Source organism: Odocoileus virginianus, chromosome 11, assembly GCF_023699985.2.
Source record: "Odocoileus virginianus isolate 20LAN1187 ecotype Illinois chromosome 11, Ovbor_1.2, whole genome shotgun sequence".
Taxonomy (NCBI): Eukaryota; Metazoa; Chordata; class Mammalia; order Artiodactyla; family Cervidae; genus Odocoileus; species Odocoileus virginianus.
In genome coordinates, this window is record NC_069684.1 from 16,366,662 (window position 1) to 16,378,220 (window position 11,559).

At 48.5% G+C, this 11,559-nt stretch overlaps 1 protein-coding gene across 7 annotated transcripts in view; it reads left to right on the forward strand.

The window, feature by feature from the left end:
* RGS8 (regulator of G protein signaling 8) overlaps nt 1–10,020 on the forward strand; it is a 72,852-nt gene extending 62,832 nt beyond the window's left edge. For all 7 annotated transcript variants that reach the window (XM_070473969.1, XM_070473968.1, XM_070473970.1 and 4 more), the window contains 2 exons: nt 3,431–3,597; nt 5,045–10,020. In XM_070473969.1, the coding sequence (XP_070330070.1) occupies nt 3,431–3,597; nt 5,045–5,227 (350 nt within the window). In that variant the 3' untranslated portion in view covers nt 5,228–10,020. The remainder of the gene's footprint in view (nt 1–3,430; nt 3,598–5,044) is intronic.
* The last annotated feature ends 1,539 nt before the right edge of the window (nt 10,021–11,559 follow it).

The following is an 11,559-nucleotide window of genomic DNA, read 5'->3' on the forward strand; positions in this document are numbered from 1 at the left end:
ATGGGAAGGAGGTTCAGGAGGGAGGGGGCTTAGGTATACATGTAGCTGATTCACTTCAGTGTACAGTAGCAACTAACACAACATTGTAAAACAATTAGACACCAATTAAAAAGAAAAGAAAAAACCCCAGGCCCTTCCTAGTCACTCTTCTGAGTCTCTTCACATTTGCTCCTTTAGATCAATGCGGTGTTTTAGCATCCCCCCACCTTTTTTCTTCCATACCCTGACCACAGTGGGAAGGCACAAGGTCAGGGCCCATGGCCTGCGTCCTCCCCACATCGTGGATAGTGTCCCCGGCTCTGGTCACATGCGGACTGATCTCTGCTCCGAGGTCACTTTGCTAGAGCAGACCCCCACCCCCCACCCCTCGCCTGTCACGGGCACTGAGTCCCCTCAAAGACTCCGACGGCAGCAGGTGGGTGTGGAAACCTCTTGACCTCTTTGAGACCTTGGAGGAGACAGGACGTGGCAAAAAGAGCACCCACAAGAGATACTTATGGACAGGAATTTTATGATTTGTCCTCTAATGTATCCTAAGACTTTGAATAGTACTTTGTACATAAGTAGGTTTTTAAAAAATTTGTTGAGTTGAATGAATGGTTTTCAGACTCTCTGTCTCTCTGCCTAATCATTGCCAGGCCACTGTTTCACGTGCACTTTGATCCTCAGTTTATCTCATATTTCTATTCCTTCCTCTCAGGGTTTTGAACCCAAGGCAGGGATAAGGGTGAGTGGAGACCTGAGCAGGCCTTGCATGTGAATCTAAATTGTGTTACTCTCCTCCTGCCTGGCACAGCAACAATTTTATTTCCATCCTGCCTGGTGCAAAAAAACCTTATATCATACTCTGCTTTCTCCAGTCTCTTGGTCTTACTGTTAAGGTGACCGTGTGTCCTGGTTTTTGCCTATGGTGGTCAGGGTTTATGCCTGTTTTTCCTGTGTAATTAACAGAAATTGTCCCCTTCACTCTCCGAAATGTCCTGACTAGGGTGATGTCATGGCTAACCCTACCTTTGTTAAACACTTTAAGCTCAGGCCCCCAAACTTAGATTTCTTTGTGATTTAAGGTTTAGGTTTGGGAGTTTCATTGAAACCCTTTTCTCTCCCAAGTTACTGGTTCTTAAAAGTCTTGGTTTTTATAACTATGGTTCTAATGTGGGCAATAAAACGTCTATTTTGAAACAGACATTTTAATTAGAAATAAAAGTGTTTCAGGAAAGTAAAACAAACATTTAAATATGTCACCCACGTGGCTAGTGCCACTGGTCCATGGAATGAAGCTGGGCAGTGCCCAATCCTGGTACATATGCATGGACATAGGCTGCTCAGGGGAGTCCATGGGTACCAGTGTGGGAATGGGGTGTGAAATGAACTGGGAGATTTCAAGTGGTGTATATATACTACTGTGTATAAAGTTGGACTTCTCTGGTGGCTCAGGGATAAAGAACCTGCCTGCCAGTGCAGGAGAGGTAGGAGATGTGGGTTTGATCCCTGAGTTGGAAAGATCCCCTGGAGAAGGCAGTGGCAACCCACTCCAGTATTCTTGAGTCTGGGAAATCACATGGACAGAGGATCCTAGTAGCTAACAGTCTGTGGGGTCGCAGAGTTTGACACAATTTAGTGACTAAACAACAAAATGTATAAAGTAGATAACAAGAGAACAGATTGTATAGCACTGAAACGTCTACTCAGTGCTCTGTGGAGACCTAAATGGGAAGAAAATCCATATATATATTTATGGATATAGGTGTACATGCGGCTGATTCATTTCTCTGTACAGCAGAAACTAACATGGCATTGTAAAGCAACTACACTCCAATAAAAACAAACAAAAAAATCTAAAAACTAAAAAAAAGAGTAGATAAAATCCTGTTAACATATGCAGAGACATTACTTTGCCAACAAAGGTCCGTCTAGTCAAGGCTATGGTTTTTCCAGTGGTCATGTATGGATGTGAGAGTTGGACTGTGAAGAAAGCTGAGCACCAAAGCATTGATACTTTTGAACTGTGGTGTTGGAGAAGACTCTTGAGAGTCCCTTAGACTGCAAGGAGATCCAACCAGTCCATCCTAAAGGAGATCAGTCCTGGGTGTTCATAGGAAGGACTGATGCTAAAGCTGAAACTCCAATACTTTGGCCACCTCATTCTAAGAGTTGACTCATTGGAAAAGATCCTGATGCTGGAAGGGATTGGGGGCAGGAGGAGAAGGGGACAACAGAGAATGAGATGGCTGGATGGCATCACTGACTTGATGGACATGGGTTTGGGTAGACTCCGGGAGCTGGTGATGGACAGGGAGGCCTGGCGTGCTGCAATTCATGGGGTTGCAAAGAGTCGGACATGACTGAGCGACTGAACTGAACTGAACATATTGTACTTCTAGTAAATTTTAGAAAAGAAATGAAACATTATAGCTAGAGTCATTTTTTACCAAATGCAGTCACTCTTTTATTTTCGGTTGTATCTGCCCTTTCTCTGGGGACAGTTGGTAGAAAGCGATAGGTCTTATTTGATTTGAGGAGTGTGTGTTAAAGGTTAGGATACTTTATAAAAACTCTTTTAAGATGAAAACATCAGCAGAATGCATAGGCTATCAGTGAATGTTGTTTCTTTCTCCAAATCTGTGTGATAATCCTGCTCATCTTATTCTGATCAGAAGCTCCATTTGGCAATATGCATGACATTAATTAAGAAAATGAAAGGATATATTAATCATTAAATCATTTGGTAGAAAAGTTATAATTGATCTCAATTAAAACATATAATTTGATAGGCAAGCTCTTTTAAAATAAAGGATCCATGGAATTAATCATTAAAATATGGGACCTCAAAAGTTTTTAAAAAGAGACTGAGAACCCCTTCCATGTAATAGGATGTTTTTACTGACTACATGGCAGTGGGGTGTTTACTTTCAGACATTTTTCTGATATTAGTAAAGGATTTGCCCTGAGGCATTCACACACCCTGACCCACCCAATTTGTCTTGTGACAGATTGTTTTTTTCAGGTTGGCTGACTTGGATTGGGCGAGAACGAATTCCATATATTACTTTGGCCTCATTAGAAACACAGTCTCACCAGTAGACCCAGGGGGCAGCCAACTCTGCGTTAGGGGACAGGCAGTGACCACTGAGGGCTGATTAGAAGTGACCAGGCCTTCCCAGAGTCATTATTCCTGTGGCATCCTAATCTTTTCTCCGGAACATCCCTGTGATCCTCTAATGAGGAGCACGGCTCGCCTCTGAGGGTACCTGTGTGTTTAAGAGAAGAGAATCCTCAAGAGGATGTGGAGGAGGCTCAATGGGGGCTGGACAGTGGCCTAATTAGGGCCACTCTTGCTTTCTGACCACCTTTCTTTCTTTCTTCTACAGTTCTTGAACTTAAGCCTCTTCCTGTTTCTCTTCCTTTCCACACCCCTCCACATCCACAGATGGAGTGGCTGCCTTCCGCGCCTTCCTGAAGACGGAGTTCAGTGAAGAGAACCTGGAGTTCTGGTTGGCCTGTGAGGAGTTCAAGAAGACCAGGTCAACCGCCAAACTGGTCTCCAAGGCCCATAGAATCTTTGAGGAGTTTGTGGATGTGCAGGCTCCGCGGGAGGTGTGTTGGCGGTGGGGTCTTGTCAGACCTCCATCCATAGCCCTCTGTCTTTGGAGGGGTTTGAGCCAGGTTTGACGGGGACTTTCTTCTGAACTGAGCCTTATTGCTCTGATGGCTCTTGATGAAAAAAGGGATCACTTTTAAGGTGCAGAGCCCAGGGATTCTATAAAAAGGAGCTCTATTAGGAGTATTCTAGCTGTCTGTCAGTTAAACATGTGCCAGCAGGAACTGTGTTTCTATAGGGATTCTGCAAGATAGATGCCAATAAATCCATGTTAGTTTTCCTAGAGGAAGGCAGCATGGCTTGATGGAATGAGCATGCACTTTGGAATCTTGTTGCAACATTAGCTCCACCACTTACTTGCTATGTGATCTTAGTCAACTTACCCTGTTTATCTGAATCACATTTTCCCCAGTGTAAAAGGGTACAATATCACCTCCCTTTCAAAACCACTATGAGCATTAGGGGTCAAACACCTAGCCAATATTTGCCATTGCTTAGTAATGAGTAATTACAGTCACATGTTATTTTATGGTCGTTTATTATAATTACTTATAATAGTAATATGAATTTCTATGTACTGCTATTCTGAGTTATAAAACAGGGTTTTACCTGGGAGGGTTTTACAGAAGAAAAAAATTTGCTGTCTTTGAATTTAGATGCATTGTGTATGTAGAACTCTTCAATTATGCTTTGACTTGCGACTCAGGAGGTCTTTGGCCAATGGTCAGAATATAGCAGGCTTCTTATAATTATTGGTTGGATGAGAGATGTACATTCTTAACATAGTCTTTCTCCCCAGGGCATTTGTTTCCTTAGTAGCTGAGAAAGGACAAACAGGCAAATTTACTTTAGGGAACCCACATTAATGCTAGTCTCCGGTTTAACTCTTGACCTGACATTGAGAAGACCTCTGGATTGAGTGTTGAGTAATTTGGGTTTTTTTACCTTGACTGTTACTAATTTTCCATAGTACATTAGACCAGCTTTTTTTCTTTTTCTTTTTTTACGATTACACACTAAATTTTAATAGCACCAGGGAATAAAAGTGGGGAGGTGAGTGGGAAGGGGGAGTGCTCAGTCACTCAGTTGTGTCCGACTCTTTGTGACCCCATGGACTGTAGTTAGCCCGCCAGGCTCCTCTGCCAATGGAATTTTCCAGGCAAGAATACTGGAGTGGGCTGCCATATCCTACTTCATAGACCAGCTTTTTGATATTTCATTTCTTCAGTATCTTTATAAATTGGGATGAAGAATATCTGGTCTTCAGACCTTACAGGACTCTTCCTGGGATCAAAAGGGATGACTTTCATGAAAGCAGTTTGCAAAGTATGAATAACCTTAACGTATTTAAGATCCTGTCATGAATAATTATTAAGTAGGACCAGCTGCCAGGTGCCTTGGCCCTTGAGGGCCTATGATGATGTTCTCTGCTTCTGTCTCCAGGTAAACATAGACTTCCAGACCCGAGAAGCCACAAGGAAGAACATGCAAGAGCCATCCCTGACTTGTTTTGACCAAGCCCAGGGCAAAGTACACAGTCTCATGGAGAAAGACTCTTACCCCCGGTTCCTGAGGTCCAAAATGTACTTAGATTTGCTGTCCCAAAGCCAGAGGCGGCTCAGTTAGAACTCAGATGGGGACTCTTGGAGATCACCGGCTTCCCCCTCCCCTTGCTGCCAAGACCATATTCTAATGTGAAGTGTCATAGGTGTTCAAAAGCAGTGGCGATTAGGTTGGGAGGCCAGGAGCAAGGAACAGATGAAGGGCCATTCCAAAGTCTGATCCAGCCACCAGAGCTCGGACTCTGTCCTACCCCATTTACCCATGTTTGTGTTTTGGTTAGTGGTAGTACACTGTCACCCTTCTCTGGGTTGGCAACTTGCCTTTCATAAGGCCTTGGGTCATCTCCACCAAGAAGGGAGATTTGCTGCGCTGGGCTAATATGTAAATAACACAAATGCAATTTCTACCACTTCCACACGCTCCTCATTTAGGATTCCCAACTCTCGAACTTGTCCTAGACCCCTGTGAGGAAGGGCTAGAAGACTCTGGATCACATTTGTGATTTGCTGTCATGATGTAATGGCCAGTCCTGGTGCTGAGACCTCAGTGGTATCTGGGGTTTTCAACACTGTCACTGACAGGTGGTCTCTGAGGAAAGGGACAAACTCCATGAAGTTGGCTATTTCTTCCATTTCCATAGGACCAGTATGAAAGGCTGTGATCACTGCCCATCTCAACCTAGGAAATTCACAAGACTCCTATACACTTGCAAATCCAGAAAGGATCTTGGGAGATGTCCTTCATCACGTCTGATGTAGATGAGCTGCTATTGAGAAATAGACAGCCTGCAAGTCTTCCTCAGTTCTGCCAAGAAGTTTTCCAGAAGCTGAACGAGCAGGGAATGTAGCACCAGTAGACTTTTGGGCAGTGGGGCACCATATAACCTCTCTGTTGCTTAATGTACGCCCTGCCCTCACCTCCCTGTGGCATCACACATCATTGGCCCCATAGAATGATGGATGGCTTGGTAAATGGAGGTGAATTCCCTTAGCATGGACAGCTCTCTACGTGCCTAATACTTTCCCTGTCTCTCCCTCTTTCCCCCCTTCCATGCAGGTCATGTAATTCTGATGGGGGAGAATGGGAACTTAGGCTGTCACTCTCTTTCCAGCTTGCCTCCTGAGAGCATGCTTTCTTAGAAAGGTCCCTCTCATGAGGGCCATCTTGGCTGATCAGCAGCTTCCTTCTTGATGTTTTGGATTGAACATGGACACGAAAGTGAGACTGAGAAGATCACTGTGAACATCTGGTTTATGGAGAACCTTCCTTCAAGATGACTTCATGGTACCCCGGCACTGCTCTTGGAAGTACATCAGGACACTCTTCCTTGGGTGGTGAGTGAGATGCAGGAAACCTTTTTCCAGCTGCCCAGGAAGAAGCAGCTTGACTTTGGCCCAAGACTGTGGTGCCAGGGAGATGAAGCCTCAGCAGAGAGACCAGAAAGTGGAAGAGGAGCTTGGGAGATGCTGGTCTCCTGGTAGACTGAATCAGAGAGAACAGGCTGGAGGCCGATCGGGGTGATTGACAGCTGATGGATTTGGCTTCACTGCAGAGTTCCAAAGCTTTCAGCTGGACTAAATGAAGCTACACAGGTGTGGGTTCTGCAGTGCAGGTGACTGAGGCCTTGGTGGAAGCTGTCTCCTCCTGGGGGAAAGATGGGCCTCTTTAAATGTGAGGGTGTTCCACATTTGCGTTCTCGTCCAGCAGCTTCATGAATCTCTTCCTTCCTCAGCTACAGCTGCAGCAGGCCAAGAAGGCTCTTGAGTCCCACTGGCAGGGTCCCCTGCCCTGCTGTGTATCTATGAGCATTTGTGAGTGAGGGTTGATTTGTCTGTATAAACCATCAAGGAGAGAGAACATAGGACTGCTGAAGAGACCTGCGGAATTTCACGTTCTAGAACTCTGCAGCCTCCTGTGGGTGTTCCTAGTTAGAGCGGGTAGTATTCTCCCGTCCCCACGCTGCCAGAATTAATTTAATGATCAAATTCTTGAACAGGGTATTTCCATCGTTGTTTACATACAAAACGTGCATCTGCTGCCAAATCTACTGTCAAACACGAAGGGCATGTAAATTGGAACAGCACAGAGTTATGGAAATGCGAAACGTTCTAAGAGGGGCCTTTTTACCACTTCCACTGTCCCCGGGAGAAAAGTCTGAACAAGAGCGTTGTGCGGGGGCCTCATTTGAAGCCTAGAGTTCTTGCTAAACTATTGGTGGAAGGAAGGCAGCAGATGGTGGTGTCATGGTGTCCGGTGACTTCCTCCCACGATGGGGAGGTGTGAAGGACCCAGCTTGGGTATCCCGAAATTTGACACTAAGTGAGGGTGGGTGGGCTTGTGTTTGTGTGTAGAGGAATGTGATAGCTATGTTTATGGTACTCCCGTGGAGTGTGTGTGTGTGTGTGTGTGTGTGTGAGAGAGAGAGAGAGAGAGACAATTAAGAGCACTAGACTTGTACACCACAGAGATGATCTTCCCATGGGTGGAGCTTTCCTCATGCCCTTTATGTCCTGCTTCCCACAAGAGGCACAGAGCTCTCTGCTCTGATGCTACTTTCAGGCACTTTGGTCATGCCAACCCAGATTCTGGTCTGTGAAGAAACAAAGAGAAATGTTTACAACATCTAGAGCAATATCCGAGCATACCTCATCCCTGACCTTCCCCATCACCCTGTCCCACCCGCTCCCCTGCCCTCTTCACAAGCCCCCCTCTGCCTCATTAGGGGGGCACTCCCAGGGGCCGCTTCTCCCATTTGCCGTCTTCCTTGGCGCCTCGTGCCAGGCTTGTGCTGTGGACTGCCTTCCAGGTGCAAGCCATGCAGTGGGCCGGGCAGAGCTGTGACATTTAGGGCTGCTCTCATCCCTGAGTGGCCTTTCAGCCCCGCATGAATATTAACCGATTTGGGGGCTGGTGTGAGATTTTCTGTTGCCCTCGCTAAACCAAATAGAACATCATCAGTGACAACCCTTCAGAGCTCTGGGCACCTCTGGGGTGAGGAAGGATCCCTGAGCAGCATCTATTATGAAACCTGAGGATGTGCAGGGGTTACCCAGAAAGCCTGTTACAATGGCTAATTCCCAGCTTCCACACCCAGAGATGCTGATCTGATAGATCTGGGGTGGGATTCAAAAATCTGCATTTTTAATAAGTTCTCAGGTATGTAGTGGCCTGTGAACCATACTTAGAAAAAAGATGGTCTAAGACAGAAGCTCTCCCCCTTGGCTGTTCAGCGGAATCACCCGGGGAGTTTAAAAAACCCAAACATCCAGACTCCACCCCAGAACAGCTTGGGGTTGGAACTCAAGCATCAGTAGTTTTTAAAGCTCCACAGGTGAATCCAACGTGCAGATGAGGTTGGGAAGCTGGGCCTGAGGAATGGGGGCCGGGGGGGTTGGTCTCCAGCTGGTCCCAGAGGGCTAGAGCACACCCAGCCACAAACAAGCACAATAACCAGGAACCTGCCAACCCTGAATCTGACTCTTAGGGTGGCTGTCTCTGTGCCCTCTCTGACTTGCTCTTTTGAGATAAAAATATTTCTGTCCCAGCTGCATGCATGGGGTATGCCGATGGTGGGGGCTGAAGGGGTCCTTGGGGTTTTCTGTGCCTCCTGGGTCTTGTTCACAGGGCTTCCTCCAAGCTTGCCTCGTGGGCTGCTTCTCTGTTTTCTGTTTGTGTTCATGCACTCACGTGCTTGCTCATTTCATGTTAGGCTGTGCCTCTGTACCCAAGGCCGTGAAACCTGGGAGCTGGTCTTAGGTAGCGGGTGAGGAGCGCATGGCAGGAATAACAGTGGTAGCATGAAAATTTCAGATTTCTCAGTGGAGGGTGTCATACCCTCAGAACTGCAAGCTCTTTGAGTCTTTCTCTGCCAAGGCTGCCGTGGGGTTTGGGCTGTTGCTCTGTGCCCTCACCATTCCCTTGTTGGTCTCAAGCCGGGTGGGCAGCTGGGAAGTTCCTAGTTGATTTTCTTCCTGGTGCTCTCTGCAGAACTTGCTGCTCTGGGTTAACCAAAGCTGTGAATGTCTCTCTGCCCAGCCTCAGGCCCAGCCGCTGGGGGCAGGCCCTGGGCGCTTGTCCCCGGCACAGCTGGGTGTTCAGGTGTGAGGGCAACGTGTGAACTCACTGTGGTTGAGAGCCGGGGAAGACCGAAGAGGAAGGAGCGGGGCTGCAGGTGGGTTGAAGACAAACCACTCCTGTGGCATCTGCTTCTCCAAAAACCGGAAAGGAGAGGTGGTGAGTGGTGAGTTCAGAGGCAGGATGTCTCCCATCATCGAGAGCACCCAGACCTCTCCTGACCCCTGTCTGTGGCCACTTCCCAGCCAGGCAGAGGAGTTCACGATTTTCCATCTGAGGCTCTCCTGCAATCTGCCGAGCATCAGCCCTCTTTAAATCTGCATCCTCTGTTTTAAAAGCAGAAGAGGTGGTGAAGTCACCCCCCGGCAAGGGGAGCCTGTGCCACTTCGCATGAGACTGTGAAGGAAGAAGCCAAGGGAGATGTCTTCCTGTCCCTGCGACCTCGCCGGACCACGCGATGCTGTGGTCCAAGTCGGCAGGATGGGGCCACTGGCCGTCCCAGGTGTGGGGGCCGGGTCCTGTCGATACACTGGTCCCCTTCCTGCTTCTTCCTCCCTTCTGCCCCTCGGCTCCCTCCCCTCTTCCAAGGACTGAACTGGTGGCTGGGCTTGTGTGCCCTCCAGGCGAGGCAGTGTTAGCAGCTGCCGAGTCACGGGGCGCCCGCGCATCTGTAGCAGCTCATCCTCATTGAATTGTTTCATTACCGTGCAAAGTGGAATAATGTCATTCACCTCTACTATAAACAAGGCTGTGAGAACATAATAAACCGAACCTGAACACGCTGCCCTTTGCTCTCTGCCCACATTTCTGGCCAGCTGACTCTTTTGTGAGGAAATGCTTCCTGTAACACATGGACGCCCCGGGAAGGGGCACGCGGCCTCTCCCTGGCAGAGGCTGGCACGGGGCCGGCCATGAGGGAAAGCAGTGGTGTGGGTGAAAATGGGAGGGGAAGGACTTGGGATGAGTGGGGGTGGGTGGAGAGTGACTTCGGGCTGCAAGAGTGGCTTTGAAACTGTGAAGTGCTATGCAAACACGAGGTGGTATTTTTATTAGTGCCACCTACTGCTTGAGAATGCAGGGAGAGAAAAAACTGAGGATGGCTTGTATATTTGTTCAGCTGGAGCTATCTGAGAATGGAGTGGGTTGATCTTGCTTATGCCTCACTTTATACAATTGGTGTGCCCCTGAAAGGCCCAGGTGAATCATCGAATCTTCCCGAGTTTCTGGTGATGGGTCCCATCGAGGGGACCCGCAGGAGAATGAGCTGGAGAACCTGCTCGCAAAAGCTCATTTTTCAGGTGCAGTGATGAGACAGAGATATAGGAAATGTTAATCATCCAGAATAATTAAAATGCACCAGAGATGGTCTGTCTGTAAAAGAAAGCTGATGCTTCTTCACAGGTGATTGCTTTGGGTTAAATGAAGAAGACTTCTGCCTGGAAACGATCCGCCCCCACCCCCCATCCCAGTTTTGTGGACTGGCCACGAGAGCTGACGGCCCGGCTGCTGTAGATGGGAACCCTGCCCTCGGGAGGGGGTGGGATCGACTCCTCTCTTGCCAGCTTTGCCCTGCTGGCAGCTTTCCGCCTCCCGCCCTGGCAGCTTTCCTACCCCAGTTGCCGGCTGGGGTTTCTGACCCTCCTAGCCCCAGGTGGGAGAAGAGCAGGGTAGGAGGAGAGGTGAAGGAGCATGGGGCTCATACGTGGTCCATACGCCTCCTGGGACAGGCCCCTGTCTCTCAGAACCTAGAAGACTCAGGTGGGTCCTTCCTAGGCTCACAGGGGACCCTGTCTCTGGGGGATTCCTTCCCCCCGGCAGCTCTCCCAACTAGGGCGAATGCTTCCCCTTCTGGCTAGTGGCTTGCTTCTTCCTGGGAGGTACCCCGGCGTCTCTCTGGTGCAGTCCGTTTGTCCCTCCAGGACATCCTCTTGGACAGTCCCAGGATGACCCCATGCCGTCTCTTTGTCTCAGAGGCCCACGCCTGGCCCACTGGAAGCACCGGGCCCTCATGTGGCCCTAGAATGACAAGGCAGCAGCTGCTCTGCCTGTGCTCAGCAGCCAAGGCCTCCAGCCAGCCCCCTGCTCACATTTTCTATTTTCTAGGCTGGAGTCAGGTCCCCAAACATCAGGAGCCACGATCAGGTTCTCCCAGGGACCCACCGTTCTTGGGGGCAAGGCGAGAGAGACGCATTCAGCCCCATTTGTGTGGGGTAGGACTTAGAGTACACCCACAGCTCTCTCCAAAAACCTTCACAGATTATCTCTAGCCCTGAGCGTTTTCCCTTGGAGACAGGTTTTGAGTGCCTGCCACTGGTTCGCCA